This window comes from Crinia signifera, chromosome 2 (assembly GCF_055691185.1).
Source record: "Crinia signifera chromosome 2, ASM5569118v1, whole genome shotgun sequence".
Classification (NCBI taxonomy): Eukaryota; Metazoa; Chordata; class Amphibia; order Anura; family Myobatrachidae; genus Crinia; species Crinia signifera.
This window is the reverse complement of record NC_139218.1, coordinates 396,074,068-396,092,975: the sequence shown is the minus strand read 5'-3', so window position 1 is coordinate 396,092,975 and position 18,908 is coordinate 396,074,068. Positions and strand designations below refer to the sequence as shown.

At 47.3% G+C, this 18,908-nt stretch overlaps 1 protein-coding gene across 2 annotated transcripts in view; it reads right to left on the bottom strand.

The window, feature by feature from the left end:
* Positions 1-1,464: 1,464 nt before the first annotated feature.
* Positions 1,465-18,908, bottom strand: part of CHRDL2 (chordin like 2) — a 113,168-nt gene continuing 95,724 nt past the window's right edge. For both annotated transcript variants that reach the window (XM_083170506.1, XM_083170507.1), the window contains exons 5-11: positions 14,068-14,161; positions 13,138-13,193; positions 10,083-10,254; positions 9,456-9,650; positions 8,824-9,006; positions 7,625-7,717; positions 1,465-3,234 (exon numbers count right to left, since the gene is read on the bottom strand). In XM_083170506.1, coding sequence (XP_083026632.1) covers positions 3,155-3,234; positions 7,625-7,717; positions 8,824-9,006; positions 9,456-9,650; positions 10,083-10,254; positions 13,138-13,193; positions 14,068-14,161 — 873 coding nt within the window. In that variant the 3' untranslated portion in view covers positions 1,465-3,154. The remainder of the gene's footprint in view (positions 3,235-7,624; positions 7,718-8,823; positions 9,007-9,455; positions 9,651-10,082; positions 10,255-13,137; positions 13,194-14,067; positions 14,162-18,908) is intronic.

Sequence of the window (18,908 nt, the reverse complement as noted above, 5' to 3'; positions counted from 1 at the left end):
CAGTACTTTCTTAAACTTAACATGTCTAATGCTGCCCGATACGGGCATGCGTTCCGTGCTTAACAAGCACGCATCACATTGCATTGCCTATGCATGCGTTGGGCATGCAATGCGATGCAATGTGATGAAAACTAAGTACAAAAAGTATGTGCAAGGACATACTTTTTGTACTGTGCGATGAGGTGCCGCGGGAGCGTGCACCTCAAAGCACATAACGTACAGCCCGCATCGCAGCGTGTATGGGCTGCTTAAGACTGAGCTGTTCATCTTCCCACCCTTACGAACAGGGCTTATAGTGGTCTTGGAGAGGTGGGGGAACTTACCACCTAATTCCCCCACACACACACACTCTCTCCTATTAGGCAGAGCCAGGGCCAATGGTAGGAATATTTGCACCCCCCCTCCCCCTTTCAAACTAAAATGCTTCTGTTAGAATTACTGTCCATGGCCAAGGTGGAGTTTGAACTAGTTCTACCTCACCATTACAGGTATTGGAACTCTGTTCCACGCAGTCCCCCCCCTACACACACTTTAACCCCTGCTCCCGTATATAACCTCACCTCCCATACTCACTATCTATTGATGGCACCACTACACTACAGAAGTTCCCCCTTCCTTTAAATAACACATTCAGCACCTCCCAGTCCTGCCATTTCCAACCCAAAAATATTTCCAGAATAAGACCCTATCTCACCCAGGATGCTACTAAAACCCTCATCCACTACCTGATCATCTCCAGATTAGACTACTGCAGCGGTTCTCAAACTGTGAGTCCTGACCCCAAAGTGGGTGCCGACCTTCTCAGCATGGGGTCGCGACTCCATGTTGCTGACCATCAGGCTGATGACTTTTCTAATCTCAATCAGTGATTCAAGGAGTCTGAAAAATCTGTTGAATTGTCTGTTATTTTAGACTCCTCCCATCACTCTGTGCCCCCACATTGCTGCCATGTATGTGCTGTCTGCTGACTACACATGTGATGCGATGACCACCTGCGGTAACTTGCTGGGGTCTTGTAATTATTTTTATCATTTGTTGGGGTCCCAGAGAAAAATAGTTTGAGGACCCCTGGACTACTGTAATCTGGCCTACCTGACAAACAACTCTCTCTATTCTAATCTATCCTCAATGCTGCTGTCCGGATCATCTTCCTCTCCAAATCTACTACTTTTACCTCCACTCTCCTACAGGCCCGACACTGGCTCTGATTCCCCTACTGAACCCCACAATCACTTTCAAATCCTTCACCCATTCCTATACTAAACACATCGCTGACCTTATCTCTCTCTATTTTGCACTTGCTGCTCCTTACCTCTGGAATTCTATCCCTCTCAGACTCTCCAATTCTCTACAAAACGTTATGTGCTCTTATCTAATGGTAAAAACATCATGTACGGTAGGAAAAAAAAAACACTATCTTGCAATTAGAATAGATTAATAGTTACTTTATTATAAATCCTTTAGACAAACACAACATTTATAAACAAGAAAAAAAATAATTCAGAAAATATTTTAATTAGATCTTTTCAGACAGAAATATATATCAAAATAAATAGATTTGCTTTTGTTAAGGTCGACTGGGCACAGTTTTTGTTTTCAAAGAGAATGGAAATCCAGCTCAGCAGTCGATGCTATCGTCAACGTATCTGGCTAGACTCACCTGCAGGAACAGGTGCCTATCCATCAGGAAGTCCCCCATTCCCACCAGTATAATGCAGTAGGTAATGTCTGGTACATGTATACATCTGAGCTAGGGACACACACTGCTAGAGAACACCATATAGCAATGAAGAACACACTAGCATTACTTTTATCCCCAGGTGTCAGGGTTCCAGACACAATCACTGGTCATCGTAAGCGTTGGGGATACTCGCTGGGCGCTACATTGAAGTGCAGCATTTATAGAGAACTTTTATCGTTTTTTAATTATTGCATGGATGTCAGAACGGGCATTGTATACGCAGGATCTCATGGCTTGGTAACTCTCTGAAAACCAACATATTTCTTATAAAGTTTACTCCACAATGTAAATCAGTGATCGGTGTAAAATATCTATATATTTGGTCACCAGGAGAAGGGCATCCCCCTGTCTACACGCCCACCCTACATAATAACAGGGGGTTCATAAGTGCATGATTCAAGGCCTTGAGCCCCCCATGCCCCACCCCCATCTATCTATATTGGACATAAGATAAGATGTATTCTTTAATCCAATCTGGTCTCGGAGGTGGGGAACAAAAAGATCAAAACCCATAAAGAAAGTCCCATCCGCACACTAGGAACGGCCACAGTGAAATGATCTGAGGGCAACCCGGCGCCCCTCTGCACCATCAGCCAATCACAGGAGTTTCCCCACGCTGACTGGTGGTCCGCTACTGGAGATAACACAGACCCCGAACCTGTGACATTGCCACAGTATATGTCATCAACAACACGATATAATCGCTTTGATGCTATATAAAAGCATAAGAGAACCAATATATCCTGCACCAATGTTTTATATTTTAAGGATGAGGGACCAACGGGGAATATGTTTGGAGAACGTATTTAATCTGTGATGAGCCAATGGCAGGAGAGAAGGATCCATTATATTATATTATGGAGTGGACCGATGGAAATCCAACGCACGTTCTTGGATTCAGAATTCTGCAATAAGTGAGAGACGGTAATGTCACCTTATTTACAATGGCATGGCGGTGTGGCTAAGACATTAGTAGGTCAATTTAGTTGTGCGCCATAAGGAAATGGCATCTCTGGGATGTGCGCGGTCAGGGTCCCGCAGCTGGAACCTGCTGTGTATTCTGCATGGAGACACGTTACGATGAGCACAATTTGTATTATGTATAAATATTTATATCCCAATTCCAGCTCAGCAGGAAGTCAATAGAAGCAAAGTTTCCCCCCCTCCCACCGGAGGAGGAATATCTGGAGAGGGCACGAGCGATTTCCAGTAACATCGTCCTCTTACTCCCAGGGTAGTTTGGCGGACTGCAGTCCCCTTTGGTCTCTGGTAAAGTGGCCCAGTGTCAGGGAGGAAGCCATCTTGTTGCGCTTCAGCTTCATTCTCTCTGGGGTCTGAGAGCCTGGCATGTCACATTGGGTAATCTTTTGGCAGCAACATTTCGTCTGGCGTTGGTGGAGGTTTCTGTTCCCGCTACAATGCCTCAGTCTGTATCTCTGTGATCTCGGTCATGTTCAGATCAGGAGGTTGGGGTCTGAAGATGTTCCACTGACCTGACCATGGAGAAGAAAGAAAGTCACATGATTGCAGGTCTGGGCATAGGGTGCAAAAGCAAAACATGTCTATGGCCTCATTTTCGGAGTGCAGCCCTTTCTGGATCAGGAGAACACCAAGGCAGGAGGGGTAAATGTAATAGGCTGCGCGTTGCAGGCTACCGTGAGGTTTTGGAGGTTTATCTGCTATAACTAATGACAGAGGAAAGGACTGGTGGTGGGGCACGTGTACAGAAATCAAGCTACATAATGCTGCATGTATAAACAGCCAGTAAGCTGAGTCGGACATGTCACATGATGCATCCAACGCTGCTTAACTCCACCCACATACACTCAACCATAAGCACGGGGAAAAAACGGTTTAACATTTGCAAAATCCCCCTCAAAAATCAAATATGGACGATGAACACATGAAGATAGGCCTATCGGCTTAAGAGGGGAATCTGCAATCAGCCAATCAGAAGCTAGCTAGTGCTGGCGGCTATCATTGGTGCGTATGTGCACCAGCCCTTAGGCAGCACAAAGGGGTCTTTGCTATGGGGCCCAGAAGCTTAGGGGGCACCAGACCCAGATCTTAAAGTTGTCTACCGAGTTCTCTGAATTGTGTGCTAAGCAATTGGGTGTGACCCACTGCCCAGCTTAGGGTGACCTTCTATTTTCAGTGTGTGGTGGATGTTATACTGGTAAAGGGCACAGTGATGTGGCGTAATCTTAACTGGGCATGGTAATGTGGAATAATATGGACTGTACGTTAAACCATATGAACTCGGGCACTGTAAAGTGGCATAGTGTGAATAGAGGGCACTACAATGTGGCATAATGTATAACTGGGGTTACTACAATGTGGCATAGTGTGAATAGAGGGCACTACAATGTGGCATAATGTATAACTGGGGTTACTACAATGTGGCATAGTGTGAATAGAGGGCACTACAATGTGGCATAATGTATAACTGGGGTTACTACAATGTGGCATAGTGTGAATAGAGGGCACTACAATGTGGCATAATGTATAACTGGGGTTACTACAATGTGGCATAGTGTGAACAGAGGGCACTACAATGTGGCATAATGTATAACTGGGGTTACTACAATGTGGCATAGCGTGAATAGAGGGCACTACAATGTGGCATAATGTATAACTGGGGTTACTACAATGTGGCATAGTGTGAATAGAGGGCACTACAATGTGGCATAATGTATAACTGGGGTTACTACAATGTGGCATAGCGTGAATAGAGGGCACTACAATGTGGCATAATGTATAACTGGGGTTACTACAATGCAGGATATCATGAACCATGGGTATAACGGGGACATATTATGAGTTACCTGAACATGGTGATTAAGGCCATAACCTCGGCCAAGATTATGTAAAACACTCTATTTAAATGTATAATCAATTGCAAAATATAATTACAATTGTAATTAGTAAATGTTTGAACAGTGCACCTGCATTCTCTCTCTTAGTGTGTGTTTCAGAAACAACAGTTATAGTTGGAGCGGATTGGTTAATAATTTATTTCTCACCAAGCTTTAGTAAATCCCCCCCCCCCCCATAACAAATGCACAAATGTCCATCTCAGCATCTGAAGGTCTGAAGCGCACTGCGGCAGGACATAGTCACTGACTTTTCTTCTATGTCTGACCTGGTCTCCGACCATACAATCATTTTCTACCCTTTGTAAATAAAAGTCAGTCTAGCGCCTGCGTTCCCAGGGGATCGCCCTATCCTTTCGGACGCCTCGGCGAGTGCGAGATATGCGCATGCGCGGTCCGCCACCATCGGAAACCGGCCCGAATTCGGACCCCTACAAATGGATCTGAATTGGCCCCGCAGTCAGTTGGCAAATAAACATCAGGATAAGTCACAGTTTGGATCCCACTCTGCGGTTGTCGGAGACCCTCCCCTCTGCGGTTGTCGGAGCCCCTCCACTCTGATCGCTCCTATTCCCTATGATAAGGAATCCACAGTTGGAACCAGTGGCATTATACTTCTATAACGCACGGCTGCGCTGAGAGTATTTATTATTATCCAGTTCATATAATCCCGTGTGCGATCTAAGACAAGCACTCTGCTTTCTCACCCCGTTATGTGACTTGGCAGCTCCCGTCGCGCCAGCCCTGGCACAGACCCGTCCGCATCTTTTTTTTTTTTTTATGACTTTTTTTGGCTGCTAAACTTTTACAAGTCGTGTCATGAAATTCTCACTCCGTGTAGCGAGAGCTCCAGTAAAAAACAGAGTCTGATTTATGGGAGCCAGCAGAGACTGCTCCGCACTTAGTCCAGACTTCCTTGTACTTCATAAGGGACTAATAAAGCTCAGCGAAGACGGCTGTGGTTACCCGCCGTAAATCAGAGCGCGGCCGCACGAATGATGTCATTTCAAAATCGCAAACATCCCCGCGCTGTGCGCTCCGAGATGCAGGATAGGTGTCCTCTGTCCGTGGCGTGTCACAAACCTTCGCAGCCCAACCACGGTTCTAAGTCTACTCTATCAACAGCATTGGGAACAGGTTCCTTTTGTGACACCCCAGTTGCCCCAATCACTAAATACCATGTGACCCGAGCCTTCTGCGCAACAGATTGTAGATGCGCCGCGGCCAATCAGCTGCTGCACTCACAGCTCTGCTGTTCATGGCGCGACGAATAGCGCAGAGTCCTCAGTTCTACAGCCCGGGCCGATTCCTTCAGTGACAGCAGAAATCAATCGCTGCGTGAGGCAAAGGCCACCACGATGAGCCATTGTCACTATGATCCTGCCTTTGACCCCCTACGGCAGAGATGTCCAAACTATGGTCCTCCAGCTGTTGTGAAACTACAAGTCCCATCATGCCTTGCCACAGTTTTGTTATTAGGGAATGTTACAACTATGGCAAGGCATGCTGGGATGTGTAGTTTCGTAACAGCTGGAGGGCCACAGTTTGGACATGCCTGCCTTACGGGAACTCCCCAGGCGTCCATATGTCCCAAACGCAAGTCTCCGATATTGTCCACGCATCTCTCTGTAAACCGCAAACATAAATGTACGCAGAGCGGATCTGCAGACACAGCACAAGAGATACCGGACTGATTTCCAGCATTTCACGGGTTAAACGGTGACAAATATCTGACCGCCCAACTCAGTTCACAAGTGTTACTTGCGTATGGAACTAGATATATATTTATCTATGAAAGGGCACAAGGAAAATAACGGCAAGGAGACTAATAAATGTGGTAGGAAAGTCCGGGGGACATGGGAATCTCCACACTTGGGAGGTCTGTTCCCACCGCAGGGCGATAAACATTCCAGATGCAGAGCGTCATTGTGACAAAGGACTGGGGGCTATGGAGATAACGACTACAGTTTGGGCCCTCCATATTTGGTAACCCGCAGGTATAATCACCCCTCGCAGCAGCAACTAACAGCCCCCTTCTCACAAGCTGCGGCCTAAACCGCCCATCAGCAATCAGTTCGTGGTGGATTAACAATGGGACAGGGAGAATGTGTGAAAAACTGACCTTCCGTCAAACTGGCTAAATACTCTGCAATCTGCCTCGTAATACTGGGGATGCTCTGCAGAATGCCACCTCCGATGCAGGGGCCCACAGCACCTCCCATGGCAGGGTGCGCACCCCTGCACATCACCAGACAGCATTTATGTTTTAAGAACAAAGTGGTCTATGGAGCAGCACCCCATTATATTGCTCCTACCCACAGCCATCAGAGTCTACACAGAAGGTAAGGGACTGCTTTTTCAGCTCTCCACAGTGCCTCTGCCAGCAGCCGCTCAGCGGGGGTCTCTGACTGGTTGCATTTTGGGCCCGATTCAGAACCATTTGGCCAGGTCTGAATTCGGATGCTGGCCGATGTTTGGGCTACTGCGCATTTGCATTGGCCGCAATGGGCATGTGCAAGGCCCGGCTGTGATCGGATTCTCCAAATATGTCTATTTGCAAGCCGATCGCAGTGTGATTTACAGGGAGTGGGCGTGTGGGGGTGGATCCTGGTCGTTTAATGGACATGCCCCAAAAAACAGTGGGCACGCCCAACGAGATGCAGGAAGTGCCCGGGAAAACGTAGGCGTGTTTATGCCTGCTGGGGGGCAGATGACGTTAGCGGCCCGGCCGGAAGCGGCTGTTTTGCTCGCATCATATCCATCTACATGATCTGTGAGAGAGCTGGTACCCGGACTGTGCCCATTACGTCTGGCCCTACTGTTATACAGGAGCCCGCCAAGGTAATGAGATCCGATCCCTGGGCGCTCCGCGGTAGCAGACACATGAACTCCCACCCGGTATGATGAATAGAATGAAGGCGAGCTTTGGAAGGCCTTTACTCAGGATTTGCTCTGCGATTTTCACTTTCCTACATTTGTGAATGAGCCCCATATGCAAATTCTGAGTTACCTTCACTGGTTCTGGTCACCAGCCGGAAGTGCTCCGACTCTTGCCTGAAGTCCTGTTTCGCCACCTTCTTGATCTGGATTAAATGAAATATCCCTGTAGGGAACACCAGAGAGAACATGACTACAGGACGGCAATGGGGGAACAATCACACAAAGGGCCTGTTTCAGGATGACTGGGAATGGGACGAATTCTCCCCTGTTCCGATGGTGGGGGCTGTGTGAATGTGCATGCCAGTATTTGCGCGTGTGCAAACCCTCTGTATGAACGCCTTCAGCGAGGAGTTTGCGCGGGTAGGGGAAGGAAGGGAGCGGACACCGGGCCGGTGCAGGGGATTGCCCAGCGTTTTATGGGCGACGCCGATGCCTGCTTGGGGGAGGGGGGGGGGCATAGACTGTAATGCAGCAACAAGTGGGTGAAAACTTAGGTGGGGAATGTGTCACACCTCTAGGGGGGCAGTATTCAATTACAGTCGGAAACTGCCGTTTGCCGGCAGAAGGCAGTTCCTGTCGTATTTTAGTGGACTCCATGATTCGACCTACTGTAATCAATTATTAAGATTTTTTTTTCCGACAGGTCGGAATGATCTGACAGGTCAGAAACCACGTGGTGAGAACCTGCGCGCTTTTCTGGGAAATGTGGACAAACAGGGTTTTTGCCAACAATCTCAATCCGAGTTTAAAAAAAGTCGGACTGCGGAGATGAGGCAAAGACAGCGCTGGGTGAGCAGCAACAGAAGCGGTCCCGCTGCTCACCCGGTGCCGTCCTCCCGCTGCTCATCCGGTACCGTGCTCCTACTGCTCGTCCGGCACATCCTCCCGCTGCTCACCTGGCGCTGTCCTCCCGCTGCTGCAGCTCACCCGGTCCCAGCAGTCAGATTTGGCCCCACAATTAAATAGGTATTGTCGGATCCATTCCTGACAAATGCATGTCAGAACGGATCTGACTTTAATTGAATATACCCCTTAGTGTAAAGACTGTGCTAGATAAATGACAGCTCCCCTTTATCTCTCTCCAAGAGGAGTTATTTACTAATCATCAACCCGGCACATCTGATTGTGTTTATTCCTGAAATGACAATGCTCTTACTAGCGCCCCCCAGTGAGCACTTGGTTGGAGAACCCTCAGGGGGCCACTTACTAAGGACAACGCTACGAGTGGATGATACCACGTCTAGGGACAGAGGTCAGGAGTGGACTCACCTTTCACCATTTTCCAGACATAGATCTCCACGTCCTCTGACGCTTCCTTCTCGATGGCGATCTTGCGCACGCTCTCCTTCTGGCTCCCCGTGCTCTGCGACATGAACATGTAGACCAGGATCTTGTTGGGGTTTTTAAGGCACCTGGTGGTGGTGACCTCAGTGGTGGGTTTCACTCTGTCCTCTGCAGGGGACACAACGAGAGGGGTGGGATGAGACACGGGTTGTACGGCGAATGAGCAGGACACACACATGTGCACTATACAAGGCAGGTATCCTAACAGCCTGCACCGCGCACGGGATGGAACGCCCACATTACAGCTACCTGTGCAGCCTTCTGGGGGATGATTGCAGACGCACTTAGCTGGAGTGGAGAGAGAAAGCACAAGCCAATCAGCTCCAAACTGTCATGTTACAAGTTTAGTTAAACATGGCAGTTGGGGCTGATTGGATGGCACTTTATCCCTGTCCAATGTCTGATACACCTCCCCCTAGGTGACATACTGGTTTGTAGGATAAGACTTGCACAAGACAAAACTAACTGCTAGTCGCACTGCGGTAATAAGCCCCAGATATAAAAACATTCATTTACTGACATTGGCATTAATTCTACACGTCAGGAAGAGTCCTCACCCTGGCAGATCTTGCAGCACTTCCCTTCCACCTTCTCCGGATTGTCGCACGGATATTCCTCCGGACAGGTCACTCGCTGACAGTCCTGGTTCCCATCCTTACACGTGCACAAAATACATGGGATAGGGCCGAAGGCTCGGAACACCGGATGCCAGACCTCTCCGTGGGAATACGTCTTCCCGTTATATATACAGGCTGGGGGAGGGGGAGAGAATCTTCAGGTCACACTCAGTCTCATACAGACTCCACCTAAGTGTGCGGTGACTTCCGCTGCATCAAATCAGCCCCCATATTGTCATCTGGTCACACGAGGTGGGGCACAGGGGCAAGTCTGAAGAAGGGTCTGGATGGATTAGTTTGGTCTATTCCCCCAATCACCAGTCAACCCTACGTCATACTGTGACTAGATATTGCCTCTGTACATTGTGCAGGCCGCTGTGGGGCTACCGTTATCGCTTGTGCCCTCATCCGTGTCGGCTGCACTGACATATGGGGGTGGGGGGATGCATCAGAGCATAGTTTGCAGTGTAACCTCCGAAATGCAGATTTCAGCGACCTACGTCTGGAGCCATTATTACTGTGTGTAACCGACATCACCATGTAGCTATTATATTATTATAATCTCACCCTTTTTGTGCTTTTCTTTCATGAGTATTTTCACGGTCGTCCCGCCGCCGCCTCCCTTCTGTTTGAAGCTGCGTGGGTTGAACCCCAGGGCGGAGCTGATGGCGGTGGATTCCGTTGCCCCCAGCGATTTCTTATTCAGCAGGTCGCTGAGACATTGCTCGTGTGAGTGTCTCTGTGTGGAAGAGAGAAGACGGCATTACAATGCAGAGAAGATGGCGTATGAAGCCCGCAGGTGCCATTCACCATGGTTACGGTTGTTAGGTCATCAGTGTCCAGGTTGAAGCATTAAAAGGTCGACAAGAGTTTTTTTGCAAATTTTGATAATTTTTGGGGACTTTTTCATACATTACGATCCATGTGGACTACAATTGAGAATGGAAAAGGCCCAAAACATGGCACTCTACACTGATCGGGGGTCCATGTCAACATGTGTTGACCTTGCCACAAAAACCATGAAAAAAAATGCACGTGGACATTTTTGTGTGTCGACCTTTTCCACAACGACGTAGTGCATATCGACATTTGCCTGTGTCAACCAACATGTCGATCTTTTTGTTGCCAATACCCGTTGACCACTAGGGGATGAGCTATTCCCGTGGGGGAAGGTGATGCTGCCGCCTGTAACACACGCACAGCTCTACAGAGGCCGCTTCTCCGTCTCCCATGAAAGGCTCATTCTTCTCCCTGTGTACATGATGTAATATCACAGATGGCCGAGGACGGGGGTGATGTCATCTGTGTATATTCCAGTAGATATATAAAAACGGGTAAGAATTTTTATGGTATTTAAAGGTTGAAGTATTATTTGCCACATTTTTATTGTAAATAAGAAGTTCCTATGTATGCGTGTGCAATGTGGAATGTTCCAGAAAACACCAGGAAATCCATAAAGTGGACTCTACACGTGTGAGATGTAGCCCTGAGTTATCAGAATGTCTGTAACCCCGGGATATTATCCTTCACTCTGTTTCTAGACCCTTTATTCCCATAGTTAATAAAAGGCACTTGTTGCTTATTGTAGAGATGTGGTGGCGGCCATTTTGGGGGTTGAACCAGTACTCACAAGAGTGGTCCTTCCAGTCACTAGGGGCCAGTGACATCACTGAGAGTGCAGGCTATACAGTAACTAGGAACCAGTGACATCACTGAGAGTGTGACCTATCCACTCACTAGGAACCAGTGACATCACTGGGAGTGCAGGCTATACAGTCACTAGGAACCAGTGACATCACTGAGAGTGTGACCTATCCACTCACTAGGAACCATTGTGACATCACTGAGAATGCAGCCTACACAGTCACAAGGAACGAGTGACATCACTGAAAGTGTAGCCTATCCAGTCACTAGAAACCAGTGACATTTAATGATCAAGTCACTGAGCTCCACATTCCTATGGTCACTGTGAAGAGCACTGCTTCACAATGTAATGAGCAGCCCACTGAGCACCTCTTATTGTCATTGAGAGGAGCACTGCTTCACAATGTAATGAGCACTCGTCACTGAACTCCTCCTTTGGTCACTGTGAGAAGCACTGCTTTACAATTTAATCAACACTCATCACTGAGCTCCTCCTATGGTCAGTGAGAGTTCAGCCTATACAGTCACTAGGAACCAGTGACATCACTAAAAGTGCAGCCTACCCAGTCACTAGAAACCAGTGATATTTAATGATCAAGAGTCACTGAGCTCCTCCTCCTATGCTCACTGTTAGGAGCACTGCTTCACAATGTAATAAGCACTCGTCACTGAGCTCCTCCCATGGTCACTGTGAGGAGCACTGATTCACAATGTAATGAGAAGTTGTCACTGAGCTTTTCCTCCTATGGCCACTGTGAGGAGCACTGTTTCACAATGTAATAAGCACTCGTCACTGAGCTCCTATGGTCACTGTGAGGAGCACTGCTTCACAATGTAATGAGTACTTGTCACTAAACTCCTCCCATGGTCACTGTGAGGAGCACTGCTTCACAATGTAATGAGTACTTGTCCCTAAGCTTTTCCTATGGTCACTGTGAGGAGCACTGCTTCACAATGTAATGAGAAGTTGTCACTGAGCTTCTCCTCCTATGGCCACTGTCAGGAGCACTGTTTCACAATGTAATAAGCACTCGTCACTGAGCTCCTATGGTCACTGTGAGGAGCACTGCTTCACAATGTAATGAGTACTTGTCACTGAGCTCCTCCCATGGTCACTGTGAGGAGCACTGCTTCACAATGTAATGAGTACTTGTCACTGAGCTTTTCCTATGGTCACTGTGAGGAGCACTGCTTCACGATGATTTATTCCCTGATCTCCTCCTCCTATCCCTACGGTCAGAAGAATGTAACATATTTTTGTCTCAGTGCCTACAATTATAAAAGCTCTTCCTAGTTGTACTAGATGCATGCACCACCATTAGGGTGGCCAATCCCGGGATCGGGATCGGCGGGATCCCGGGATTTGGCCCCCAAAACACCGGGATTTCAATCCCGGGATTGGCGTTTCCAATCCCGGGATTTCGGGACTAGACTGCGCATGCGCAGTCTAATGCCGGGTAGCGTCTGAGCATCGCTCAGACACTGCCCGGCTTCCCATGTACGCGGCACTGCGACCCTGCGCAGCGTGACGAGGTCTTAGGTCACGCTGCGCAGGCCACAAAGGTGCACAGACAGCCTAATACCTACATTGTCCTGGCCGCATCCTGCACGGCTCTCCGAAACCCCGCCCACCCACCTCCTGGAGAACTCGCTTACCCATCCTGCCCGGCTCCCGATAACCCCGCCCACCCACCTAGCTCCCGGCAACGTCAGCATGACCAGCCACCCACCGGGCTCCTGGCCGCCCTGTGACTGTAAGTAACCATGCGGGGCATTTTTTTTTTTTAGGGAAGCCAATCCCGGGATCCCGGGAATCCCGGGATTGAGCATTTTTCAATCCCGAATCCCGGGATTGAAAAAATGCCCCGGGATTGGCTTCCCTAACCACCATACACTACACAGCGCAGATCTATCATCTGGGGAACACATTACATGTACGATCAGAATCTAAACAAGTAGGAAATGTAAGGCCACGTACAACACCTCTGTTTAACTGCAGGGGCTCCTCTTCCAGCGACCGCTCATAGGATCCATCTGTAAAACATCGGATATAATGCGCCGGTTACAGAGATAAACTGGTGGTTTACTCACTCGCACTGATGTACAACTATAGTGCTGCCTCCTTAGTGTCAAATCAGTCGGTACAGTGCTGTGTATACGGTGTTAGAGTTTACCTACTGATTCATGTCAATGATACTTGCGGTATGGAATCAGGCTTGTGCGTCTCAGAATCAGACTCTATAGGGGTGTGCACACGCTTCGATTTTGACAGGTTTTGGATTCGATTTTGCTGATAGAAGCAAAATCAAATCGAAATTGAATGGTTTTTAAGATGCTTTCGATTCGATGCGCGGACCCGTTTTCTCTATATCGAAAAGAAAAATAGACTGTGCAGCCAAGGAAATATCGAATTCGATCCAGTAAATCGAATGTGTACACTGTACCTTGAATGTAAATCGAATTTGATATCAAAATTGATATCGAATGCAAAAGTACAGATCTAATGCTAAATTGAATGCAAATATCTAATGCCAAATCTAATCTAAAGCAAATTGAAGCGTGTACACACCTTTAAGGTGTGTACACACGTACAGATTTATCTGTGTGATCTATCTGGTGGGAACAAAAACCTGGAAATGTATGGGAGCAACTGGCAATCAACTAATTGTTCCCAAACACTTGAAAACAGACAGTGATCAGACAAATTGTTTAATCATTCTGATATAACACATTTATCAAAGCAGATATTTTTTCTGTTTTCCTGCATTTGGGTGGAAATTTTTGATTGTCATATGCTCTCATACATTTCCAGGTTTTGTTCCCAACAAATAGATCAGACAGAAAAATCTGTATGTGTGTACGCACCTTTTGTGTGATGTTTCTTATCAATCATATACAGGCCTCTTACCTCGGCACACTGGACAGCACGAGTCCGGCACGGTGAGAGGAGAGGAGCACACCAGCTCCGGACAGGTCACCAAACCGCAGTAAATCTGCCCATCCTAGAATGGAAGAGAGGTCTGATATTTCCACCACCAGTGATTCCTACAGCAACTACAGTACTTATGTACGACAAGCTGGACCCACCAGTGATTCCCTACATTACTTATGTACGACAAGCTGGCTGGACCCACCAGTGATTCCCTAGATTACTTATGTACGACAAGCTGGCTGGACCCACCAGTGATTCTCTACATTACTTATGTATGACAAGCTGGACCCACCAGTGATTCTCTACATTACTTATGTACGACAAGCTGGACCCACCAGTGATTCCCTACATTACTTATGTACGACAAGCTGGCTGGACCCACCAGTGATTCTCTACATTACTTATGTATGACAAGCTGGACCCACCAGTGATTCTCTACATTACTTATGTACGACAAGCTGGACCCACCAGTGATTCCCTACATTACTTATGTACGACAAGCTGGACCCACCAGTGATTCTCTACATTACTTATGTACGACAAGCTGGACCCACCAGTGATTCCCTACATTACTTATGTACGACAAGCTGGACCCACCAGTGATTCCCTACATTACTTATGTACGACAAGCTGGACCCACCAGTGATTCTCTACATTACTTATGTACGACAAGCTGGACCCACCAGTGATTCCCTACATTACTTATGTACGACAAGCTGGACCCACCAGTGATTCCCTACAGCTACTACATTACTTATGTACGACAAGCTGGACCCACCAGTGATTCCCTACATTACTTATGTACGACAAGCTGGCTGGACCCACCAGTGATTCTCTACATTACTTATGTATGACAAGCTGGACCCACCAGTGATTCTCTACATTACTTATGTACGACAAGCTGGACCCACCAGTGATTCCCTACATTACATATGTACGACAAGCTGGACCCACCAGTGATTCCCTACAGCTACTACATTACTTATGTACGACAAGCTGGACTCACCAGTGATTCCCTACATTACTTATGTAGGACAAGCTGGACCCACCAGTGATTCCCTACATTACTTATGTACGACAAGCTGGACCCACCAGTGATTCCCTACATTACTTATGTATGACAAGCTGGACCCACCAGTGATTCCCTACATTACTTATGTACGACAAGCTGGCTGGACCCACCAGTGATTCTCTACATTACTTATGTATGACAAGCTGGACCCACCAGTGATTCTCTACATTACTTATGTACGACAAGCTGGACCCACCAGTGATTCCCTACATTACTTATGTACGACAAGCTGGACCCACCAGTGATTCCCTACAGCTACTACATTACTTATGTACGACAAGCTGGACCCACCAGTGATTCCCTACATTACTTATGTACGACAAGCTGGACCCACCAGTGATTCCCTACATTACGTATGTACGACAAGCTGGACCCACCAGTGATTCCCTACAGCTACTACATTACTTATGTACGACAAGCTGGACCCACCAGTGATTACCTACATTACTTATGTACGACAAGCTGGACCCACCAGTGATTCCCTACATTACTTATGTACGACAAGCTGGACCCACCAGTGATTCCCTACATTACTTATGTACGACAAGCTGGACCCACCAGTGATTCCCTACATTACTTATGTACGACAAGCTGGACCCACCAGTGATTCTCTACAGCTACTACATTACTTATGTACGACAAGCTGGACCCACCAGTGATTCCCTACAGCTACTACATTACTTATGTACGACAAGCTGGACCCACCAGTGATTCCCTACATTACTTATGTACGACAAGCTGGACCCACCAGTAATTCCCTACAGCTACTACATTACTTATGTACGACAAGCTGGACCCACCAGTGATTCCCTACATTACTTATGTACGACAAGCTGGACCCACCAGTGATTCCCTACAGCTACTACATTACTTATGTACGACAAGCTGGACCCACCAGTGATTCCCTACATTACTTATGTACGACAAGCTGGACCCACCAGTGATTCTCTACATTACTTATGTACGACAAGCTGGACCCACCAGTGATTCCCTACATTACTTATGTACGACAAGCTGGACCCACCAGTGATTCCCTACAGCTACTACATTACTTATGTACGACAAGCTGGACCCACCAGTGATTCCCTACATTACTTATGTACGACAAGCTGGCTGGACCCACCAGTGATTCTCTACATTACTTATGTATGACAAGCTGGACCCACCAGTGATTCTCTACATTACTTATGTACGACAAGCTGGACCCACCAGTGATTCCCTACATTACATATGTACGACAAGCTGGACCCACCAGTGATTCCCTACAGCTACTACATTACTTATGTACGACAAGCTGGACTCACCAGTGATTCCCTACATTACTTATGTAGGACAAGCTGGACCCACCAGTGATTCCCTACATTACTTATGTACGACAAGCTGGACCCACCAGTGATTCCCTACATTACTTATGTATGACAAGCTGGACCCACCAGTGATTCCCTACATTACTTATGTACGACAAGCTGGCTGGACCCACCAGTGATTCTCTACATTACTTATGTATGACAAGCTGGACCCACCAGTGATTCTCTACATTACTTATGTACGACAAGCTGGACCCACCAGTGATTCCCTACATTACTTATGTACGACAAGCTGGACCCACCAGTGATTCCCTACAGCTACTACATTACTTATGTACGACAAGCTGGACCCACCAGTGATTCCCTACATTACTTATGTACGACAAGCTGGACCCACCAGTGATTCCCTACATTACTTATGTACGACAAGCTGGACCCACCAGTGATTCCCTACAGCTACTACATTACTTATGTACGACAAGCTGGACCCACCAGTGATTACCTACATTACTTATGTACGACAAGCTGGACCCACCAGTGATTCCCTACATTACTTATGTACGACAAGCTGGACCCACCAGTGATTCCCTACATTACTTATGTACGACAAGCTGGACCCACCAGTGATTCCCTACATTACTTATGTACGACAAGCTGGACCCACCAGTGATTCTCTACAGCTACTACATTACTTATGTACGACAAGCTGGACCCACCAGTGATTCCCTACAGCTACTACATTACTTATGTACGACAAGCTGGACCCACCAGTGATTCCCTACATTACTTATGTACGACAAGCTGGACCCACCAGTAATTCCCTACAGCTACTACATTACTTATGTACGACAAGCTGGACCCACCAGTGATTCCCTACATTACTTATGTACGACAAGCTGGACCCACCAGTGATTCCCTACAGCTACTACATTACTTATGTACGACAAGCTGGACCCACCAGTGATTCCCTACATTACTTATGTAGGACAAGCTGGACCCACCAGTGATTCCCTACATTACTTATGTTCGACAAGCTGGACCCACCAGTGATTCCCTACATTACTTATGTACGACAAGCTGGACCCACCAGTGATTCCCTACATTACTTATTTACGACAAGCTGGACCCACCAGTGATTCCCTACAGCTACTACATTACTTATGTACGACAAGCTGGACCCACCAGTGATTCCCTACATTACTTATGTACGACAAGCTGGCTGGACCCACCAGTGATTCTCTACATTACTTATGTACGACAAGCTGGACCCACCAGTGATTCTCTACATTACTTATGTACGACAAGCTGGACCCACCAGTGATTCCCTACATTACTTATGTACGACAAGCTGGACCCACCAGTGATTCCCTACATTACTTATGTACGACAAGCTGGACCCACCAGTGATTCCCTACAGCTACATTACTTATGTACGACAAGCTGGACCCACCAGTGATTCCCTACATTACTTATGTATGACAAGCTGGACCCACCAGTGATTCTCTACATTACTTATGTAGGACAAGCTGGACCCACCAGTGATTCCCTACAGCTACTACATTACTTATGTACGACAAGCTGGACCCACCAGTGATTCCCTACATTATTTATGTACGACAAGCTGGACCCACCAGTGATTCTCTACATTACTTATGTACGACAAGCTGGACCCACCAGTGATTCCCTACATTACTTATGTATGACAAGCTGGACCCACCAGTGATTCTCTACATTACTTATGTACGACAAGCTGGACCCACCAGTGATTCCCTACAGCTACTACATTACTTATGTACGACAAGCTGGACCCACCAGTGATTCTCTACATTACTTATGTACGAAAAGCTGGACCCACCAGTGATTCCCTACATTACTTATGTACGACAAGCTGGACCCACCAGTGATTCCCTACATTACTTATGTACGACAAGCTGGACCCACCAGTGATTCTCTACATTACTTATGTACGACAAGCTGGACCCACCAGTGATTCCCTACATTACTTATGTACGACAAGCTGGACCCACCAGTGATTCCCTACAGCTACTACATTACTTATGTACGACAAGCTGGACCCACCAGTGATTCCCTACATTACTTATGTACGACAAGCTGGCTGGACCCACCAGTGATTCTCTACATTACTTATGTATGACAAGCTGGACCCACCAGTGATTCTCTACATTACTTATGTACGACAAGCTGGACCCACCAGTGATTCCCTACATTACTTATGTACGACAAGCTGGACCCACCAGTGATTCCCTACAGCTACTACATTACTTATGTACGACAAGCTGGACTCACCAGTGATTCCCTACATTACTTATGTAGGACAAGCTGGACCCACCAGTGATTCCCTACATTACTTATGTATGACAAGCTGGACCCACCAGTGATTCCCTACATTACTTATGTACGACAAGCTGGCTGGACCC